General features: G+C 38.9%; 1 protein-coding gene across 4 annotated transcripts in view; it reads left to right on the forward strand.

Annotated features, from left to right (window-relative positions):
• Positions 1–21218, forward strand: part of nedd4a (NEDD4 E3 ubiquitin protein ligase a) — a 108735-nt gene extending 87517 nt beyond the window's left edge. For all 4 annotated transcript variants that reach the window (XM_067971528.1, XM_067971529.1, XM_067971526.1 and 1 more), the window contains 17 exons: positions 24–143; positions 2267–2473; positions 4287–4364; positions 4603–4657; positions 4814–4872; positions 5084–5149; positions 6420–6649; positions 7022–7143; positions 7350–7420; positions 13859–13954; positions 15538–15611; positions 16226–16286; positions 17593–17652; positions 17748–17855; positions 18384–18480; positions 18689–18761; positions 18936–21218. In XM_067971528.1, coding sequence (XP_067827629.1) covers positions 24–143; positions 2267–2473; positions 4287–4364; positions 4603–4657; positions 4814–4872; positions 5084–5149; positions 6420–6649; positions 7022–7143; positions 7350–7420; positions 13859–13954; positions 15538–15611; positions 16226–16286; positions 17593–17652; positions 17748–17855; positions 18384–18480; positions 18689–18761; positions 18936–19038 — 1680 coding nt within the window. In that variant the 3' untranslated portion in view covers positions 19039–21218. The remainder of the gene's footprint in view (positions 1–23; positions 144–2266; positions 2474–4286; positions 4365–4602; positions 4658–4813; positions 4873–5083; positions 5150–6419; positions 6650–7021; positions 7144–7349; positions 7421–13858; positions 13955–15537; positions 15612–16225; positions 16287–17592; positions 17653–17747; positions 17856–18383; positions 18481–18688; positions 18762–18935) is intronic.
• The last annotated feature ends 2550 nt before the right edge of the window (positions 21219–23768 follow it).

The raw sequence follows: 23768 nt of genomic DNA on the forward strand, positions 1-23768 counted from the left end.
ATTTTATCTGTTGCCTGTGCTAGATTTTACCCACTTCAACAGGATTACCACCGGGCTGGGAAGAAAAGAAGGATGACAAAGGAAGAGTTTACTATGTCAACCACAATAACCGAACCACCACTTGGACACAACCTGTTATGCAGGCATGTTGTATTACACATAATCAGATTGTACATGTGTCTAATACTCTAGTGGAACTTAAGGGGACAATTTAGTTATCTTCTAATTATTAGTGTGATGCAAATAGCGAAGGTTAGAATTGATAATTCCATGTACAGATTTTTTTTAGATTGAAGATAGATTCTTAGCTGAATGAAAATGCTGGCTTACTATTAATAAATTTGCACATGTCTGAAACATTAGCAGGTATTTTGGCATATATATAAAAAAAAATCCCCCTTTTTAGATCCCAACAGCTGTTATATGTTTGCTTCACCTACCAGTAGGTGGTCTAATCTGAGCCACAGATTTAATCATTGTTGTTGTCATTGCTCTGTAATCAGATGCTGCTTCCCGAGTCCAGGATTTAGCTTGTAAAATTCCAATCATTCCTCTCCTCCCTCCTCCTCCTCTTCCTCAACCCCCCACCCCACCCCTTGTCCCAAAGAAAGATTGGATTGATTGCTCTGCCATTGTAATTTTTTTTTCCATTTGACCCATCCAAGAACTGGTGAAACTATGATTCATACTCAATGTTCTACGGCCAGAATTACTGGGCTAGAAATCTGGGCTCTGATTAACTAGAGCTATTTTTTAGAATGTCCTTACTGTTATATTTGCTGCATCACGTAATACATTCAGGCATATAGCTGGTCACATGCACTATCTAAAATTCTGATAAAGTGGCTATAAACAATGTGGAGATTTATTTTTTGAATAAGATAGGCAAAAACATGAGCGTCTAATTTACTTCAAGTTGTTCTAAATGCTGGTGTTGTCTTTTTTTTTATGTCACCAGAAGTTACATGGTTTTATTGATCACAAGATGGGTCCAAGTGAATTTTTTTTATTATTATTCATTCCCAGGATGTGGGTGATGTTGGCAGAGCTATATTTATTGCCCATTCTTGGTTGCCTTGAGAATATTGTGGTGGGCTGACTTCTTGAAAGTGACTGTTTGTTTGTACAACTAGAATGGCTTACTAGACCACTTCAGTGAACAGTAAGAGTCAACCTTGTAGTGTAAACTAGTCGCATGTGGGTCAGACATGGTAGTGGTGGCAGATTCCCTTCCCTGAAGGACATTGTGAACCAGTTGGGTTTTTATGACAATCTGGCAGCTTTCGTGGCCACTTTTTCCGGTGCCAGCCCACAAATTACCAGATTTATTAAATTCAGTTTCACAACCTGATATGAGATTTGAACTTGTGACCTTGGTACCACAACCACTACTACTATACACACACATGGTTCGAAGTATGGACTGTAGCTATATTCTAGATAAAACTTACTGAAAGGTTTGATATATTTTCATTGACTATGAAGGAATAGGGTGTATTTTCTTGAGGTACATTTTTACAATTATAACTTGCAATAAAGCCAAATTATCTCAACAGTCTATTTCTAGTAGATTATTTCTCTGCTGTCATTCGACTTTCATTCCCAATATTGCTTTCTGCTATTGTATATGCACCAAATTTCAGAACATTGCACAATTGCTGAATCTTGCACTCTAGCCCTTTCCTCACCTACCTCAGTCTCACTACTGAGTGCTTCTCAATGGCTTCCCTTTTCATGCCAATCAAATAGTTTACTTTTGCCATTTCTGCCACTACATTAGTGATCTATTCCTCTTTTTTTTGATAGTTATCATTGTGTCTCAATATTGTTTTGCTCTCTTACTTTCGATGGCCTCTTCCTTGAGAACTATTTCCTTTGACAGATCTGTAAGTGTCCTCCAGGCCAACCTTAACCATTATCAACACCAAAGTGAGGCTTGGTGTAGACTGAGGGTTGCAAAACAGTTTTCTGCAACCTCAGACTTCTATTAATCCACTTCTTTTGCATCAGTACACCATATTGGTACAAATTGCAGAAACTTACCTTTGTAAATATAAGCCCCAAAATTTTGTTAATGAGTTTACTACAAAATAAACCAAGACCATGATACCTAAGTAACTAGAGTTTTTCCCTTTTAAGTTTGGAGTTTCTATGGTTCAACATTATTCGGTGATTTATATTAAAGAAAAATGTCACAATTTCATATTTAACATCTTACAAATTGATGGAAAGTATTTATATATGTATATTTTATTTTTGTGAACAGACCACTAGTGAAGCAGTACAGCCAAAGCCCTGTTGGAGTCCCACAGCATATCTTCCTCCTCCAATCTCTCCTCAAGATTCTCCACAAAGCTCCCCAAGCCATCAACGAAAATATGAATTGGGCTTTCTCCTTCCAGGCTGGGAAATCCGATCTGGTCCCAATGGGAGACCTTTCTTCATTGATCACAACACCAAAACTACAACATGGGTAAGGAGACTTTTAAATAAATCTGGTCTATACTTCATTATGCAAATGAATAATTAAGACAAGATGATTTTATACCTTCTGAGCCTACTTATGGTTGATGTGTTTGCTTAGTAGTTCATGCATTGAAATAACTTCATATATAGTTCTACTGAATGCAGCTTCATTAATGCTCTGCGAATAGTTTGGCTGTAATTTATATTTGCAGCTGAATTCAGCAGATATTAAATGTAAATATTAATTAAAACTGCCCACTCCTTGATCTCCGAGCAGGAGAATTGCATTAATCTGCCATAAGCTACCAGCGCTGAGACTTTCGGTGTAAACTATTGGGTTCTGCCCACTTTGAACTAAATGTGATCTTTAGGGGGCTGTTCCTGGATTCGAGGTTCCCTCAACAGAGGAGTAGCTGACCCCAGAATCAGACGCTACACCCTGTATGTACCCACCCTTCAGATTACAACAGAAAATTTGGATTCCAGTCCTTATCTTAATGAAGCACATTGACACTGCTCACTATTGTAGCAGATCCTCACGTGTAACAGATCTTTGACACCCCCTCCCTCCATGATAAAATGAGAAGCCTTGGCTTTCTATTGATTTCTTTTTTTCCTCCCAGTTGTATTGGGTCAATATTGATTTGTCATTGTTCTGCTGTGCTGAATGGAAGGACATTATTAGTAATGACCATTTATGCTCATTGTACAGTACATTGAAAATTAATAAAAATTACATTTTTTTAGTCATTTTTAATTATGTGCTGAATTCAACAGAGTTATTGATTTTTATTAGTAAATTACAAACCATAATATATGATATCCCCAGCTCCTGTCTGAGTTGCAGCTACTTGGGTGATGAACAAGGTGGTGACACTGTGGCCAATTGTAGCTCCCCTACCATCAGCCTGGCAGAGATCAGCTGACTCAGCACAGATTGGAGATTGAACCTTGAACTTTCCTGATCTGTATGGCTCAGCTGCTCAGTGCTGTTAATGATGGTTTGACGCATTGTAATGCTATTTGAAAACAATTTTTTGGGTGTGTAGCAAGAAACTTCAGAGGAAAAGCCAAATGAAATGCTTCTGAAATCCTGTAGCATTGGTCAGAATTGGAATACTCTTTCATTTGGGTCTCTACTTAAAGCTGTGGAAAGCATGCAGGGAAAGAAAAGTAGGGGCAATACATTCGCTAAGGGATTAATTGAGTGAACTTAGATTATTCCAGTCTGAGAGAACTAAGTTTAAGAGATAATGATGTTAAAAGTACATAAAATTATGAGGCAAAATTAATAAACAGGAGTTGTGTTATGACTACAGATAAATCACAGTTTAAAATAAGTGATTGAAATATAGGTCTAACAAGGAAATGAGTTGAATGTCTTCCAAATTTATATGATAAAAGGAATAAATTGCAAAATGTGATCAAAGCAACAAGAATTTGCATTTACATAGCACCTATTAATGGTAGGTGTGAGGGGAGAAAATTGATAGGGAGCCAAAGGAGGTTAGGAGGGGTGACCAAAAGTTGGTCAAAAAGGTGTGTTTTAAGGAGGATCTTGAGAGCCAACCAGGGTAGGTTCACTTTTTAAGTGTTCTTCTTAAACTGCAGGAGTATATGTAAGTTGGTATGATACCCAATGTCAATCTGGCATTTATCTATTAAATCACAACTGAAATGGTAGTAGAAAGAAGAAAGTTATAAATGTATGCTTGTCATTGATTTAATCATGTGGATTAAATGGAAAGGGTGAAATAGCTTTTTCTTGTATCTGCTTCTAATTATTGTTTGGTAATTCTGTTCTTTAATCTTGTAACCAGGAAGACCCAAGATTGAAAATTCCAGTTCATATGAGGCACCGACCATCTTTAGATCCTTCAGACCTTGGACCACTTCCTGTGAGTTAATCTTTCTTGTTCTCTTCTCTCTCTTTTTCCTCTTCTCTTCTAAATTTACTGTACATAGTTTAAGCAGTTGCTAATTATATAATGCTTTATTTGTGAAAGAAAACTTATTGCTATTAGTGTCCTGCTTTCCCTTGGTATATTGGAACAAAAAGCATTGAAGTTTTATTTTCATCATTTGGTCAACTTTTTCTGTAAAAGCTGTTTTTTTTTAAATTACATTTTGCTGCAGCCTGGATGGGAGGAGAGAGTCCACTCAGATGGTAGAGTTTTCTATATAGATCATAGTGAGTATGACATTTCTTACAGTTCTGAAGAGTTATTGTTTTTAAAGTAGCATCAATTATAAACATTGACTTTATTTTTAGCCTGCACTTGCTTTCATGTCTAATATTTTCTTCAGATAAATAAGGGGAAAATAAATGTAAAATGTTTTCTGGCAGATACCAAAGCCACGCAGTGGGAGGATCCTCGCTTACAGAATGTAGCCATCACTGGACCTGTAAGTAAAAATTTACAATTTCAGAGTTTAGAATTTCACATTACGTTTCGATCTTTGAACCTGCCAGTGTTGGAAGCTCCACATTACTGATGAGTTTCCAAACACCACCTTTTTTGTATAATGTAAAGAAAGTAGACTATTAAATTTAATAAACACATTGATCAAAAGTTAATGTGGAATGTACTGATTTTGATCCTGCCTCAAATTACAGGCTGTGCCTTACTCAAGAGATTACAAACAGAAGTATGATTATTTCAGGAAAAAGCTGCGGAAGCCTGTGAGTATTACCAATCAAATAACGGTAGAGAATGTTTTCCCTCTGTGGCTTCAGTGAGTTTGGTTTAATTGGTGCTGGCACAGAATACAGAAATATTCTGGGAGTAGTTATGTCTGGCTACATGTCCATGATGGAGAGTGTCAGAGCGATTAGCAGTCACTAAAGAAAAATCTTGCATTTATATAGCGCCTTACGCAACCTCGGTGTTGCAAAGCGGTTTGCAGCCAATAAGGTACTGATAATCACACCTATGCAAACTAGTGTGCATCAGTGAAACCGAAGGAGAACAAACTTTCCACACTAAACAAAAATAGAATGCAGTCCATGTCTTGAGATTGGCCAAAGGGATTACACTATAGAAAAATGTTTGTTCTAAAATATAAGCGACATGAGACACTGCAACATTAACTTGTAGCTTCATATTGGTGGCATAATTTACTAATAAAACAAATTATTGAATAATGAGTCACATTTAACCAAATAGTCTTTATATACAGTATAAAATTTTGTAAACTATTTTCACCAAGTTTGGTCTTTACTAACAGTAACTTTCAATTAACTTGAAATAGTTCTTCAATTGTAGCCCAAAAGTTAAAGCAGAAGCAAATTCTAAGGGGGTGCTAAAAGAAAACTGTCTTAAAGTTGGTTGTTTTTTTTTTGAAAATTGCTTGTTAAGACACCCTTACGGAGAGTCTACCTATCTACCAGGCTGTTCCAGTGATGTCGTTTGCAAGGGAATGTCATAGACCAGCCCCATTCCAAACTGTGGGTGATGTGACTTCAAACCAGCCTGAGAACCATTCGGAGCCACCTAACTTAGTTAGGTGAAATCACACTACAGATTGCATATGCATCTCATCGGTCTGTTGGATGAGACTTTAAAGCGAGGCTCCATCTACTTGTTCAGGTGGCTATAAAAACTGTTTTGAAGGGAGTTCTTGTGTTCTGGTCAGTATTTCTCCCTGGAACAACACCACTAAAACAGAGTAACTGGCCTCTCATCTTGTTGCTGTTTGTGGGACCTTGCTGCATGCAAATTGGCCTACAAAAATATTCAGTGACTGAACTTCAAAAAGTAATTTGTTGGTGTACTTGTTGCTTTGGAATGTCCTGAGGGCATAAATAACGTTATTTAAATGTAAGACTTTTTTTAATATGGAATTATTGTCCTTTCAGTAATTCTTCTTTCTTTCCTGGCTGTATGGGTGTCTAGAAAACAGAGTCGTCATTAAATTGTAAATATTTCCCTCCCCCAATTTTATATTTGCAGACTGATGGTCCAAATCGATTTGAAATGAAGCTACGTCGTAACACAATCTTAGAAGATTCCTACAGAAAAATTATATCTGTGAAGAGGGTCGAGTTCCTTAAAGCCAGACTGTGGATTGAATTTGATTCTGAAAAAGGATTGGATTATGGTGGCGTTGCCAGGGAGTGGTTTTTTCTCCTTTCCAAGGAGATGTTTAATCCTTACTATGGATTGTTTGAGTATTCTGCCACGTAAGTAAATACTTTTTACTTTGAACCTACTCCAGTGTGTTTATGTCAGAATCCTTAAGCTTAAGATTACTGGCATTTTTAACATTTTATTACTGTTGTACCATTATCTGCATTATCCCTTTAGTATGCAAGTAGTGGGTTTTTGTAGTGTTGTTGCTGTGTCACGGTGAGACCATGTTAATGTGGAGATAAAGGTGGCTGCAGACTGCGTAATGTTCTTGCAGTGGTCCACCTTTATTTCTGTTAGATTTTAATGTTTTCTGATTAGATTTTGTGTGGTTTTCCATTGGTGAGATTTGTCCACTGCTTGCAATGTGTGAAAGGTCACTGGACTCTACATCATCGAATCCAATATCTTTCTTTCTCCTTTAGGGACAATTACACCTTGCAGATAAATCCAAACTCTGGACTGTGCAATGAGGAACATCTATCCTACTTTAAGTTCATTGGTCGTGTCGCTGGAATGGCAGTTTACCATGGAAAATTGTTAGATGGTAGGTACATAGATTTAAGTTATTGAAGTTATAATTTAGTACATTTTTTAAATGAGCATTTTTTTGGAAACTTCATAAATTATGTACAAGCCAGGAATATTTGTGTTAGCTATTGTAGTTGGGGTGATTTACTAATGATGGTGTCCTATACAAATTATCTACAGTTCCATGAATTCAGTGAGATTTTTTTGTTCTTCATTATGCAGGATTCTTTATCAGACCCTTGTATAAGATGATGCTTCAGAAGCCAATAACACTGCAAGATATGGAGTCAGTGGTAAGTGTTTCATGCCGTAGACATACAGAATAGTGGTTCCTTTGGTAGCTGCACTGTCCTGTATGGGAGTAAGACATAGACCAGGAAGTTAATTCATCTCTGTCAGGGTAGCAATTGGAGTGCTGTGGTTGGTCTCACTACACTTGGTTGGGTGGGGTGGAACTGCCAGACTCCCGTTTCTGATTAATATCCAGTAGCTTGTGCTGGAAAGTGTGTGTGCATCGATGTCAAGTGAGAGCAGAATTGGGCTTGGCAGTGATGCACACAATGGGCAAACACCTGTCTAAGCTCAAACCTGAAGAATGGCCATGGAAATTTGAAATGTTAGTTAGTTGTACAGAGAAGTTGCTGCAACTGAGATGTCCTAGCAGTGATGCTGGTTATTTGTGCAAGTCACTGTAGCTTTGAAACAATGGGAAGACTCCAGGAGGTCAATCAGTTGTAAGGGCCATTGACGAGCATCATCTTCGGTTATCAACAAAGATGGTTTCCATTCAGTGTTGACAGGTAGCCGTTCTGGATTAATTAAACAATGAAAGATAATGCCACTTGCCCTCGGTTCTTGAGGATAAGCCCAGGCTGAAGCCCTCGGTGATTGACCACTTGGCAGACCAAACCCCTGATCTCAGATTTAAGTCAGGTGTCGCAGAAGTCTCTGTCTCTGAGAGAGAATTGGTGAGAGTCCCCTGGCAACCTGTAAACGATAGCTTGAAGCAGCTAATTTTGGAATAGTTTAGCTTGAAGAAGGTCGATACCCTAGGTAGCCAGTAAGGTTGCGTCTATTATTTTTCATAACCTGGGGAGCAAAGGAAATTGATGCTTCTCACTGTGAAATCTATATTCTGTTCATTCATGAGCTTTATGTGCAGTAAACAAGTTTTTTGGTCTCGGAGTGCTTTTCAATCCATCTTCCATAAAGTTAGAATGATCGTGATGCAATATTACAGTAGCCAGTAAACAGTGCAAGGTTTCCATGTTAGCGTGGCCCAGGGATACGATCATTAGCTAGAAATTGAGCAGTTTAAGGTGCGCTCTGACTCATTGGAGATGCGAGATCTGCTTAGGGAGGTGACGGGTGGTGTGGAACCAGAGAGGAAATCTAGTGTAAAATCTGAAAATTGTGACAGAGCAGCACCTATTAAATGGTATGTAGAATGACTTGGTGCACTCAGGGAAGGGTGGATAAAATTTTGAGAGGTAGTGGGGGGCGGGGGGTGGAAAGAGAGAATTAAAAAGAAAAGATATCAGGGACTGCTTAGTTAAATAGTTCACAGCAATCACCTACACTTGAATTCAGATTATAACCATAAAACTCACTTTGTGTCGTATGTAATGGATGTGTAATGATTACACATGACTGGAGAATTATAAATTGACATAATTGCTGCCAAATGCTTGAGGTAATCTGAATAACACTAGAAAATATTTTTCCCATATAAAATAAACTTTTAACTGAAGCGAATGCAAAGCTAAACAGGTGAAGTGAGTGTCCCGTTGCAGTTAGCTGAGAAAATTTGTTTTATTTTGTGCATTTAAAGCTTCGTAGAAAGAAAGAACTTGCATCCTTGAAACTTGAAGCCACATTCCAATTTACATGCATGTGGGGACCGGAGAACAAGTAGATACCCAATTGTAACAGGGTCAAAGTAAATAACTCCCCAAAGTGGATCAACGGGAAAATTTAAAAGGGAGATCGACAAGCAAAAGGAATATTCATAAAGCATAGAAAAGGAAGTGGAGGATCATTTGACAGAGATTAGGGTGAAAAGCGACATCTGTATAGGGGATGGCAAAATATGTCAAAAATTCTTCCAGTATTACACCAGCAAACAGGTAGTGAAGGAGGAAGTCAAAATCATAAATATGCTTAAATCACTACTTAAAGGTTTTTACCAGAGTACACCAACAATTGTGTTTCCAACATCAGAAACACATCATTCATGTGGTACAACAGTTTCATATCAGTAGTGAGGCACGTACTTCTGATAAATGTACGTACACATGAATAGTTAATTGTCCTGTTGCCACAACTGAGGATTCTTCTGTACCAGGATTAAATTCTCATAAATCTTTGCTCTGTTCTTTTCTTACAAAACCTGTGCTATAAGAGTCTCTATATTCCCCAGCTAGTCCATCATAAATTCCCATTTCAGCCCCTTGCACGGTAAACTTTCAGCCAAAAAAAATAACTTTCAATAATCCTGCCATTACACTGCAAGAAAAGAAAATTCCTCTTACTCTTCCAATATACCGTTCTTCGCATATTTGCATTATCTGAAGTTCTTCTAAAAGCAAACTCTGCTATTCGACATGCATATGGGTCTGGCCAGGATCCAGCCTTTTTCCCAGCTTCGTCCTTGGCTCATATTTTTACCTTAATCGTGAGCCAAACAATTTGAGCCTGGATACAGCTCAGTTAGACTAACACATTCAGCAAACCCAGTTTCCAAAGAACACTAAAGACCTCAAGCAGCAAAAAAAAACAATTTTGAATCCAATATTGGAAATTGGACATGAGAGTCGGATTGGAGCCTTAGGTTTAAAATGCTAGATGTGCTGGAGTTTTTATAAGTTTCTCAAAAAATACTTTCTGAAGGAATCTGGCAAATTTTGTTTTTCAGACTGGAGAGATGATAAAATATAAATAAGAACATCAGAAAGAAATAGGAGCAGGAGTAGGCCATAATGCCCCTCGAGCCAGTTCCGCTATTCAATAAGATCAAGGCTGATCTTCGACCTCATCTCCACTTTCTCGCCCGGTCCCCATATCCCTTGATTCCTCGAGAGTCCAAAAATCTATCTATCTCAGCCTTGAACATATTCAATGACTCAGCATCCACAGCCCTCTGGGGTAGAAAATTCCAAAGAGTCACAACTCTGTGTGAAGAAATTCCTCCTCATCTCAGTTTTAAATAGCCCACCCCTTATCGTAAGACTATGCCCCCTGCTTCTAGACTCTCCAGCCAGGGGAAACAACCTCTCAGCATTTACCCTGTCAGGCCCCCTCAGAATCTTGCATGGTTCAATGAGATAACCTCCCATTCTTCTAAACTCTAGAGAATATAGGCCCATTCTATTCAATCTCTCCTCATTGGACAACCCTCTCATCCCAGGAATCAATCTGGTGAACCTTTGTTGCACTGCCTCTAAGGCAAGTATATTCTTCCTTAGATAAGGAAGGATAAACTGTACACAGTACTCCAGGTGAGGTCTCACCAAAGCCCTGTACAATTGCAGCAAGACTTCTTTACTCTTGTATTCCAACCCCCTTGCAAACATGCCATTTGCCTTCCTAATTGCTTGCTGTACCTGCATGCTAACTTTTTGTGTATCTTCTACAAGGACATTCAAATCTCTCTGAACATCTACATTTACTAGTGTCTTAACATTTTAAAAATATTCTGTTTTTCTATTCTTCCTACCAAAGTGAATAACCTCACATTTCCCCACATTATACTCCATCTGCCACCTTCTTGCCCACTCACCTAACCTGCTATATCCGTTTGCAGACTCTTTGGGCCCGATATTAGGAGGGAGGCGGGTTGCCAGCGGGGGGTGGACTGGGCGCGTTGGTAACCCGCAGTAAAATCGGTGGATTCCCCATGTGATCGTAAGTAAATTGAAGCCACTTACCTTTGCTTCCGGGTTTTGTGCTGGAAAGCTGCACAGCGGGCGGACTGCGCCCCCACATCATAGGCTGTCAGCTGGAGGAAACCCTATTTAAAGGGGCAGTCCTCCACTGACTGACGCTGCACAAAGGAGCCAAAATTACAGCATGGAGCAGCCCAGGGGGAAGGCTGCTCACAGGTTTAATGATGCCTCACTCCAGGTCCTACTGGATGGGGTGAGGGACAGAGATCTTCTCCCTGGCGGACGGAATGAAGTGGCCTGCCTCTGCCACCACGAAGGCCTGGCTGAAGGTGGCAGAGGAGGTCACCAGCACCACCAACATATCACGCACCTGCATACAGCTTCAATGACATAAGTAGGTCAGCCGAAGTGAGTACACTTACTCTTTCCCCTACACTCCGTCTGCCACATCACCGCCCCCACCCCACATCTCCTTCTGCACTGCTAACAATACTCTATCACATCACTCCTCACACCCGCTCAAAGCTCATCCTCATTTTACCTGCACTTACTCACCTCGTCAGTACTCATCCCAACACTACCACTCAACCCAATCCTCATACAATCTCATGGCTCTATCTCATACTCACCTTCTTGTGCATCTCTTTCACGGTCAGCTTCACCCAACCTGCCACTACCTGTGCTGCAGCCACAGGGCATGCATCACATATGTGTAGTAGGAAGCGTAAGGCAAACGTGTCGTGAGCATGAAGGGGATGCACAAGGGTGTTTGAGGGTTTGTCATGGTTTTTACTTATTTGATTTCTGATCAACTCACATTACATATTATATTGTCACTACTACTGCCACATCTTGGCCATTCTTGACTGGCTTGTGCAATAATGCCCTTTCATGAGGTTCTCCATGAACACCCTTGATGCCACCCATTGGGTCACCCTACAGTGGGTGTATGTGTAGTTGCACGACTACTTTATGCAGGTGCCTGTTGTGCAGCACTGTGTTGTGTACCTCCACGTGGTGGAGGTGGACGGCATACCTGGCGAGGCTGGTGATGTTGGTTGTCCTCCAATGAAGTGATGAATGCAGCAGTGGAACCCCCCTCCTCCCCCCCCCCCCCCCCCCCCCCATCCTAACGGTGTGAGTGTGAGGGGGTCCAAAATCCGAATTCTCCTAAAATCTCCAACTATTGAGGCCTGTGAACGACTTCAAGTACCCAGATAATCTTAATTGGGAACCTGCCAGATTTGATTGCCGGTGGGAGTCCTGCATGAGGGGGCTGCATGCGCACCGATTCGTGTCATTGGGGAACCTGGAAGTGGGCGGATTGGAGCCGGGCTCCGGACCCGCTCCGGGAATCCCCAATTTTAGAAGCCCCTCCCCCCCCGCCACGAATGCACCCGCTCGGCCACCCGAAAATTGACCCCTTTGTGATGACCTCACAGCTTACTTTCCCATCTAGCTTTATATCGTCAGCAGACTTGGATACATTATACTCGGTCCCTTCATCTAAGTCATTAATATAGATTGTAAATACCTGAGGCCCGAGCACTGATCCTTGTGGCACCCCACTGGTTACAGCCTGCCAACCTGAAAATGACCCATTTATCCCTACTTCTCTGTTTTCTGTCCGTTAACCAATCCTCTATCCATGCTAATATATTACCCCCAATCCCGTGAGCCCTTATCTTGTGTAACAATTTTTTATGTGGCACCTTATTGAATGCCTTTTGAAAATCCAAATATACTACATCCACTGGTTCCCCTTTATCTACTCTGCTAGTTACATCCTAAAAAAACCCTCGAATAAATTTGTCAAACACTATTTCCCTTTCATAAAGTAATGTTGACTCAGCATAATCATATTATGATTTTCTAAGTGCCCTGTCACCACTTCCTTAATAATGGATTCCAGCATTTTCCTGACGACTGGTGTCAGGCTAACTGGTCTATAGGTCCCTGTTTTCTCTCTTCCCTCCTTTCTTGAATAGCAGGGTTACCTTTGCTGCCTTCCAATCTGCTGGGACCGTTCTAGAATCTAAAGAATTTTGGAAGATCATAACCAATGCATCCACTGCAGCCACCTTGTTTAGAACCCTTGGATGTAGCCCATCAGATCAGGGGATTTATCAGCTTTTAGTCCCATTAGCTTTTTTTTCTATTCGTTCATGGGATGTGGATGTCGCTGGCAAGGCCAGCATTTATTGCCCATCCCTAATTGCCCTTGAGAAGGTGGTGGTGAGCCACTTTCTTGAACCGCTGCAGTCCATGTGGTGAACGTTCTCCCACAGTGCTGTTTGGTAGGGAGTTCCAGGATTTTGACCCAGCGACGATGAAGGAACGGCGATATATTTCCAAGTCAGGATGGTGTGTGACTTGGAGGGGAAGGTGCAGGTTCCCATGTGCCTGCTGCCCTTGTCCTTCCAGGTGGTAGAGGTCGTGGGTTTGGGAGGTGCTGTGATGAAGCCTTGGTGAGTTGCTGCAGTGCATCCTGAAGATGGTACACACTGCAGCCACGGTGCGTCGGTTTAGGGTGGTGGATGGGGTGCCAATCAGTACTTTTTCTGTACTGATATTAATTACTATAAGTTCCTCACTCCCAATAGCCCCTTGGTTCCCCACTATTTCTGGGATGCTTCTTGTGTCTTCTACTGTGAAGACAGATAAAAAAAATATTTATCTAATGTCTGCCATTTCCTTATTCCAGAGCATTATTGCTCCTGTCTCCGCCTCTAAGGGACCAACTGGTACAGCATGTTTCACTTTGCAATTCATTTAGAAAAAGGTTTATAAATGAGAAGGTATAATTGAACAATGTGAACATTTAACAAGTAACCTTTAATATTACAGGACAGTGAGTATTACAATTCACTGAAGTGGATTCTTGAAAATGATCCAACTGATTTGGATCTTCGATTCATAGTTGATGAGGAGCTTTTTGGTCAGGTTAGTATGCATTTGTGTGCTGGTTATAATTAAATTAGCTTCCATTGAAACTGTTGCTTTGGATTGGCTGCTGTTTTGAGTAAAACATGCATCCTATACACTGCATTCAAAATTTGTAGCTGGACCAGAATTGCTGCAATGAAGTCAGCTTTAAGCACAGTATGGCAACATTTAGCTTCACCTGTTATATTGTTCACTTTCTACATTTATACACACATCTATAGTACTGTTTTTTTTGGTTTACAAATTGAATGTTGCATCCTGTTTGTACAGGACATGACATAACATTAATACATATTGTATTAAGCAGCACAAATCCTAATTTTAAGGAAACTGCCATGCATAACACCACTAATAGTTTGTGAATATCTTTAGAACAGATGGTGTTTGTTTTTGTATGGCAGTGATTCCAGTATTTGAATTGCAATATTCTTATTAAGTGTTATATCAGTGCTTGCAGTGCAGTAATTGACTGACTGTCCCAGCACCACTTACACTGGACAGACACTGCAGACTAAAGTTTCCATGACAACCATTATGTTGTGAGACAAATGGTACAGAGCAGGATATCTAACATCCAGCATTTCTGAGTTTTATTGTATTTGTGCCTTTGTTGTTCACCACCTCAAGATGATGAATCGAAGAGGTGGAAATATGGTTTCATTGAAATTGACAACTTCCTATGTTAGTTATTTGATAAGGCACTTTTCAGTGCTCCAGGTGTCGGTGATCAAGATCAGTGACTACCATAACATTTGGATGATACTTTGTGAATTGTTAGATGCAGGAAAATAAAAGGTCGAGTTTCAAATTGTTGAACCTTTTGACTTTGGGGAGTTGAAAAACAGACATTAAACCTTTCAAAATATCATTACTTTTCTTATGACATCACACGGGTAGCGGTCACAGTAAATTCGAAAGAGTTTTTTGACACCTGTAGCTTAGCGATAGGGAATAGTCTTTTAAACCACAACTGTGTGAGTAACAGAAAGTATATAGTGACATCATTCTTAGCAACAGACCTCATTGGACACTGGCACAAAATTAACGTGTTGCCTGAAAAGGTGTTAAATTTAATCCTGTGAGATGCTGCGGAGCTGCCAGCTGATGCACTTGCCTCTTCCTGGATTGCTCCAATAATAAAATACATCAGAGATTTTTCTAGTTACATATATAATGCAATCTTATCAATCTTCTAAGACTTGGATTTTGATTGGTGGGAAAAGTCCCTTCTAAAACCAGTTAAAATAAGATTCTTAGTTTATTGTAGTAACTTAAAAGTTGTTACATTTATAAAGTTATCCCTTGATGATTAAATTACTGTGATACTTGTAGTATTGCAGTACAAGAGCTGGAAATTAACTGAATTGATCACTTTGGATGTGTCAGCAGTTTAAGTGTTAATATGTTGGGTGGAACTGCATTAAAATTCAAGCTACTGGTTGAAAAGTCTTGCATGCCATTTGAAGGGTGTCATTGTGCGACTTGTTTTACAATAAATGTGCCCGTTTGTAGCTACAACTGCCCTCTAGTGGTTTTGTAGTTTATGTTAAACATGTTGAATGTATTTTCCCTTCCACCAGACTCAACAACATGAGTTAAAACCTGATGGATCAGAAATATTGGTTACAAACAAAAACAAGAAAGAATATATTCAGTAAGTGTTTTGGACTTTCTTGGGTTTATGTCGTTTTACATTTATATTTACTTATTTGTGTAACATTATTTATATTTGAAGGGAGATATTTTAAACTTAGTTTTTGCTGAATATTTTTATACCCATGAAGATGAATGATATCCTTCTGAGGATTGAACATTTTTCTCTGCTTTGGGCTCCCGCTGCCAGCACTAAACACTCCCAGACAAAATCAATCATGAAATAGCTGCAGAGTAAAGCTCACTTTAATTTTCCCAACAGTAAACTCTTAAGTCCAGCAATGGTTTCCCTCTACCCTTCTCTGCTTTGTGACTTACCTGAGTGAGACGCCTAACTATTGCTGAATTATGAGCAGTTTTGTGCTGGTGACTGGTCCCTGCTTGTAACTGGGTCGAGGCTGTGAAGGCATATTTAATTTGGGACTTTGAGATTGCAGAGAAAGGGATCTCTGTCCCATCAGTTTAGGCTGAATTCAAACTCTGGTCACAGAGGCAAGAGGAAAATATTCTAATACAGTTTACACCCAGTCCCAAATACTTATTTATTGTGTATTGAATTTAGAAACCTGTGTGGGGTTTATTAATGTATTTCACAACTATTTTGCTTTTTTTTAGCCTTGTGATGCAGTGGAGGTTTGTCAATCGAATCCAGGAGCAAATGAATTCTTTTAAAGAGGTAACAAGAGAAAATTTTCACCTTCAAATTACTTAGATTGTGCTTGGGTCTATTGAATTTAAGATGTTTGCTAATGGGGTTAACCGTGGTGCTGAAATTCCTTAAAGATTCAAACCATCCAGATGTGACTTAAATTTAGAAAGAAAGGAGAGGCAAAAGTGCTACCACTGAACCAAGAATGACATCTTGTCAGTTGAGATTGCACACCATCTGATTCAAACTGAGCATTGTGTTAAATGGTGCAAGGTTATGGGGAATGTTTCCCCAGTAATAATATATCGATCTCAGCACTCCAATTATTCTTGGACAATGTCTCATTAACAAATCTATAGATTTCAAAAGCTTGTATGTGTAGTCATTGCTTTTTAACAAAATGCTTGCATCCTTGTACTTTTTTGTGTGATCAATATATTAATTAAGAAAAATATATCACTCATATTACCACTGAACGAAATAACTGGCTTTTACATTTGTGTTTAACCTTTGTTGTGAAATAGTTATTCAGAGTCACTGTAGAATGTGCACATGTCCACACACTGACTGAATTTACTGGGTTTTTTTAAAGCTCGAGGAACAGCACCTCATCTTTTGTTCAGGCCCTTTACAACTTTCTGGACTCGACATTTATTTCAATAACTTCAGACCATAACCACTGCTCCCAATTTTTTTCTTTTTTTTTGGACAGCAGCTGCTGTTTATGATTCTGCTGTTTATGATTCTGCTGTTTATGATTCTGCTGTTGCATTTACTGCTCCTCTAGACTGATCTTTTGTTTCTTAACTTGTCCCATTCCCACCCTCCTTGCCTTGCACCATCATCCCTTTTGTCAATTAATCACTCTTGCCCTCCACCTTATCACAGACCTTCCCTTTTGTTCTTTCCTCCCCCCCCCTCTTTCTCCCCGCCCCATCCCTGGCTCTGTACTTGCTTAAAAACTTTAATTCTTTTAACATCTTTTAGTTCTGACGAGAGGTCTTCGACCTGAAACGTTAACTCTGTTTCTTTCTCCACAGATGCTGCCTGACTTGCTGAACTTTTCCAGCATTCTCTGTTTTTATTTCAGATTTCCAGCATCTGCAGTATTTTGCTTTTGACTTAAAATAATTACTTGATGCCTTGAGGCCATGATATAGGTTTTTCGATAGCTATTTTGAGTTTCAAAGCACATTAACTTCATTAGAAAATTAGTTAAATCGAATTTTGAAGTGATTTGTTGTCTGTGACCTAATTAATACGGGAGTGAGCAGTGCTGGTGTCACTTTTGCCGCATACGGTAATAGCAAAATCCTGATGTTTCTATTCACAGGGTTTCTTCGAACTGATACCGCAAGATCTCATAAAAATATTTGATGAGAATGAATTGGAGGTAACCTTTGCATTTTGTTCATTTCAAGTACAAATATATTTTCATGCTGTGTTTTGTTCTGGGTGTTTTAATGCTATTTGTGTATTGGTTTCCAGCTGTTGATGTGTGGACTCGGAGATGTAGATGTGAACGACTGGAGGGACAACACAAAGTACAAAAATGGCTACAATGCAAACCATCCTGTCATACAGTGGTTTTGGAAGGTAATGCGAGACTGGAAAACCAAGTGCGATGCATGTAATTACTGACGTTTAAGTAAAGACCTATAGATTGTCACTGCAATCTGACCGTTTAAACGTTGGGTCGCATTTTTCCTAATATTTTAGTTTTCTAGCATTAGTGTACTGATTTTATTGCAAACACACACTTTTTTAAAGAAAAAACTCCATTAGAAGTCGATACAAACCTCCTCGAGTTACCAGTTACCTAGGGAAAGAGGAGGAAGAAACAAATAATTCCTAATCTGCTGGCCTTCCTATCAACTTTCCCAGCATAGCCAAAAAGACTAGAAGCTCTTATTGAGGTAGAGGAGGGAATGAATAAGGAGAATCAAGAGAGAGAAAGGTGAACATTTTTAGTTTTGTAAAATTTTCCTGTGTGTCTGTGGAGCGAAAGTGAGAAAATGTTGGTTCTGTCCAGTAGAATTCCAGCGTAATAAATGATGGGAAATGCAACTGAACAATTAAGAACCGCTTGCAAACAAAACATTCATTTTTCATTCTTGTTTACAGACTGTGCTGTTGATGGATTCAGAAAAGCGCATTAGATTCCTGCAGTTTGTGACTGGCACATCTCGGGTACCGATGAATGGATTTGCTGAACTGTATGGTAAGCAGAGTTCAGTTGAACGTGAAAGTTCAATTTTTTTTTAATGTAAGTTTGTTTTCTGTCTTTTTAAAAAAAAATCTAGATGAATGTCTTCAGAAATTGAATAAATCCAAAATACATCCATGATTATGCTGCTGCTTTTGAATAAACAAATGATTTGTGTGTGCGTGTTTTTTTTTAATCTTATTTTCTTGTCTTTTACTCCCAGGATCAAATGGACCACAGTTATTTACTATTGAACAGTGGGGAACACCTGAAAAATTACCAAGAGCCCACACATGGTAATTTTCATGTTTTGACTGTTATATTTATATATTGGTTTAACAACTTCAGAGAGAAGACTAGTTAAAATTGCTAACTCTGGAATGTGAAAGTCCACAATGGTTACATTTTTTAAAAAAAAACTCAAGGTGGCTAACACAATATAAAAACCAAATTGTTAAATCTTTTTTCAGTTTCAATCGTCTGGATCTGCCTCCTTATGAATCGTTTGAAGAATTACGAGAGAGGCTTCACCTGGCAATAGAGAACACTGAAGGTTTTGATGGAGTCGATTGAGTGACCACAGTTGGCTGATTTTGCTTTGTTACATCATGCAGCCAATGTGCTGAAACATGAAGCAAATTATCCAGAAATGGAATTTCAGGGTTAAGGCTTGTATGTAGGAAAAAACTGTCACTTTTTATTAAGCTAATAAATAACTAACCGACTAAGTATTTAGTAAATGTTAACATTAATTCCCTGAGCTCTCATCTTCGGGGCTCTGATGAGTTGCGTTCTTTGTAAACTGGTTGAATATGGCTGATTTGCCCTGACACACGTGTCACTTATTAAAATATGGTTAATTATGAGGTTTAAATACAGGCAATAACCCAAATGTCCCATTCAATTCAGTGATCTCACAATGCAAGCTTCTGATGCTTGATGTTTAGGATCTATTCTGTAGAGCACCCATTATCACGTGTCCTTTATTAGGAAGGTGCATGTAAAATTCGACAACCTGGCCCACCTGTCACTGTTACTCCTGTACAGTTAAGTGATGTACTTTTTCCCAATCCATATACCATGTCAGGCTAGTTGCAGTGTTGAGTCACTGCTCTTGCCACTTTAGTGCCATAATTAACTTGGCAACCTCCTAGGTTTGAGGTAACCTATATGTAGCATAAATGTTAAATTTACCTTATGATTTCATGTGTGGGATAAAATTGATAATCTTTGCTCATAACAGTTTCAATAAACTACTGAAAACATAACTCTGTAAAATGAATGGACAGATTACTAAAATGTGAATTATAGAAAAAGGTGAACTACTGCATGGAAGGCAGACTGGATATATAAAGCTCTAGTGCCAAATTTACGCTTTGAAATTTAATTTTGTCACACGCTACATGGCAGTGAACCTTGCGTTCATTTGTGAAATCTTTTGAATTGTTACAATAGCACCTTCTCAAAATGTGATTATGATTAATATGATTATAAATATTGATGCTTTCAGAAACTATCTTGTATTTTCCACTTGACCATTAATCTTGCATTTCGAGGATTCCAGATGCTGTACTTAATACTTCACAGGTGTTGGTTTTAGAACTTATGCTTGCAAGCTTACGTAATTATGATGGCTTGTCTGTATTGGTACAAAGAGGAAGGAATGAGGCTGCTGAAGATTTGCTAGGTGTGCTATGTTTACATAGTGGAACTCTACATTATAATGTAATACACTTTTTTAAGTTTCCCCTTGTGGCTATATTATTATAAAAAAAAGTTAGAGTGAAACATTTTTATACTCCAACAAATCAATGAAGCTAGCTTGTTTCAGTGAATGGAAAGTCTCAGCATTCTGAGATACTGTATTTTTTATGGTTAAAATTGGAGCCTGTAAATTGGACTTTGTCAAAAAGATAACCTACGTTCATGGTGAAACAATAAAATAGGCATGACATTTTTTTGAGTCTCAAAATCTAAACAAAAAAACAAGTATCAAGCTTAACTTAGTCAATAAACCCTGACAGTGAAAAGACAATGAAGTTTACACTTTAGAAAAAGTTATTGGTTTACAGTAGGTCAAATCCATTGCCTGAATGCTCTTGTATGGTTTCAAGTGTCTGCATTGAGCATACCATGAGAATGTCCATACTGACAAATTGGAACTTTTGAGAAATGGTGGTTTAAGCACAGGCATTATGTTGAAGATGTGAATCCTGATATAGTCGCTGCCCGTTCAGAATGCAAAGAGTTGCATTAAATATTGTAACAATTGGTGTTAATTATGGACTTTTTCGAAGAGACTCACCTCATGAAGTAAAGCTAATGACTTGTTAAAGTTACCCCTCTTCAACTATAGCTTGGAGTATATGGCAATTATCATAGGATGTGTGTATGTATATATATATATTACAAACCATAGTGATTCCAAATTGTATGTGTTCCTTAAATTATATTTGTGATCTGCACAATATATATTCACTTCAGATTTGTAAATATCTTGTGAAAATAATCCACTAACTTTTATAGTTGTAATATTAAAAAGATGATGCATGTAATGTTCTCTTTCATATTTAAGGTTATAATTTAGAATAGAATTTGAAACAAGAAAACAGACCTAATGGAAACAATTTTGTAAATGCATAGTGCACTTATAGTGAAATGAATGAAATTCACCTGGAAGAGGGATTTTGTGTGCAACGTTCGGGAAGTTGGTGTACGAAGTCTATTTAGAATAAAACACTGTTTTCATGGAAGTTGCAGTTTGATTTATATAGGGAAGATTTTTGAAGTTCAAAAAGCTTTTGAAAAGCATCCTTTGTGTTAATGCAAATTTTAACTATTTTCTTTTTCAATTTTCTCTTTCTGCACTAACTGTTTTTGGGGTGTTTCTGTCATTGCACCTCTGCACACAGCTTTTAGTGTCGTCGCTGTTTGTTAGCGCAGTCTGATAAAACTGAAAGGAAAGAAAAACAAACTATTCCAGTGGCAACACGATGGGTCAGTGACCTGTAGTCAGCCTTCTGCCATTGCTATACATAAACTCAGCACTAAGGGTTGCATGAGAAGATGACTCCACTCATTGCCCCATTAGCTATTGTGAAAGCACTTTGTCTTCAATTGGCCCTTCTCTTTGCATAGCCACAACTGGGAGCTTGCTTTGTGGGGATTTGTTGCGTCCCATCATTCCAGGGCACGCTGCTAACGATAAAGAAATATTTAACCATGCTTAATCTGGCAAACTTCCTTTATTAACTGCTGATCCAAGGGATTCATTTATCTCATTGACCTAAGAGTATTAAACAACCAAATTTTGCTACTGTGTGTAGGGTATGGGAGGGGATGGAGAAGAAGGGGAAGAACATAGGAACAGGAGTAGGCCATTGAGCCCCTCGAGCCCGCTCCCCCATTTGATAAGATCATGGATGATCTGTGATCTAGCTCCATATATCTGCCTTTGGCCCATATCCCTTAATACCTTTGGTTGCCAAAAAGCTATCTATCTCAGATTTAAAATTAGCAATTGAGCTAGCATCAGTTGCCATTTGCGGAAGAGAGTTCCAAACTTCTACCACCCTTTGTGTGTAGAAATGTTTTCTAATCTCACTCCTGAAAGGTCTGGCTCTAATTTTTAGACTGTGCCCCCTACTCCCAGAATCCCCAACCAGCGGAAATAGTTTCTCTCTATCCACCCTATCTGTTCCCCTTAATATCTTAAACTTCGATCAGATCACCCCTTAACCTTCTTAACTCTAGAGAATACAACCCCAATTTGTGTAATCTCTCCTCGTAACTTAACCCTTGAAGTCCGGGTATCATTCTAGTAAACCTACGCTGCACTCCCTCCAAGGCCAATATGTCCTTCCGAAGGTGCAGTGCCCAGAACTGCTCAAAGAGAAATGTGTAATCTAATTCCCGACTGTAATAAACCACAGCACCAGTGGACATAAAACGACAGACCCTTTCCGAAATGCAGCTTTTATAGTGTGTGTTAGCGTTCACTCCTTGCTATTGAGAGGGTATGTGTCATAAGACCATACATACTGTATTTGGTGCTGTGGTTTATTACAGTTACTCAGGAGTTGCTGGTGCCACAAATTAATACCACTCTTTGTATAAAACCTTAATATCCAACTTAATTAACAGAGTTAGCTTTATTTCAGTCAATACAATGTATAATAGCGAATGCTTGTAACTGATGGGTTAATTAAGTTAAAAACCGTTAATCTTTGAAATTTAAACTGTTCTATAGAAAATGAGGGAAATCCTAAAGTATGTTGCATTAACAATTTAAATAAATGTTAATGCCCAAAACCATAATTAGTAAGCTTTATGTCTGTCATTGTTTAAGCAGTTAGTAATGAGTTAATGGAAGCTGCAGAGATGATGTGAAATCAAAAATATCTATTCAAGAAATACTCTTGACTTGCATGTTTTTATTTTAAATATAATGGGGGACTTATTAATTAAAATGAGACCGCCAAGTTCTCAATATATTTTCCTCTTTCTATTGCTACAAACTAACCCCCCCCCCCTCCCCCCAATGTAAATGGTGTGCAGATCAAACCTGGAGTGATTGCCCTCACTGAGACTATCACAGCTACATTACCGTACTGCATGGCCAACCAACAGTGCACCATTGCATTTCACTCACTGACCATATCTCCCCATTGGCATGGCACTGGCATCTCCTTAGATGGTCATTCAGAGCACCGTTTTTTTTTAATGTAAAAGCAGTCAGGGAAAGAAGTAAATGTTTAGAAATTAATCTAAATTTATTAATTAATTTTAGTTTTGAGGATTTTTCAAGCTTAGGGATGAAAAAAACATGTTTCCACTTTCTTGCACCCTCTCAGCATTGAGTATGCCTAGGTGACATACAAACCAGGTTAGATGCAGTGTTAAACTCCCTCCAGTGCTGCTCTGCTCCAACGAAGTGCCTTACTTAGGAACATAGGAATTGCTAGATGAAAAAAGATATATCGAGTTCGCCTTCTACCATCCTGGTAGTCGCATGATACAACGATAATGGAGTTGTTGACAATGTATAGCAATCAATCTCTATCAATTAGTCTACAACAGACCCAGACATGAGGTGAGGAAAACGCCAGTGGTGGAGAGCTTTAGGAGCCATAGGTCCAAAGTCACCTCTTCCTCCCAAGCATGCTACACTTAACTTCAAACTCAGAAGAGCACCCTATTCTGTATTAGTATGGCAATTTTCATTTTCTATAGCAGCCATCCTTGTGGTTTCTGATGATGATTTGACCTTGATAATGTGCGGCTGATGACATGTACGTTATCCC

This window comes from Heptranchias perlo, chromosome 34, assembly GCF_035084215.1.
Source record: "Heptranchias perlo isolate sHepPer1 chromosome 34, sHepPer1.hap1, whole genome shotgun sequence".
Classification (NCBI taxonomy): Eukaryota; Metazoa; Chordata; class Chondrichthyes; order Hexanchiformes; family Hexanchidae; genus Heptranchias; species Heptranchias perlo.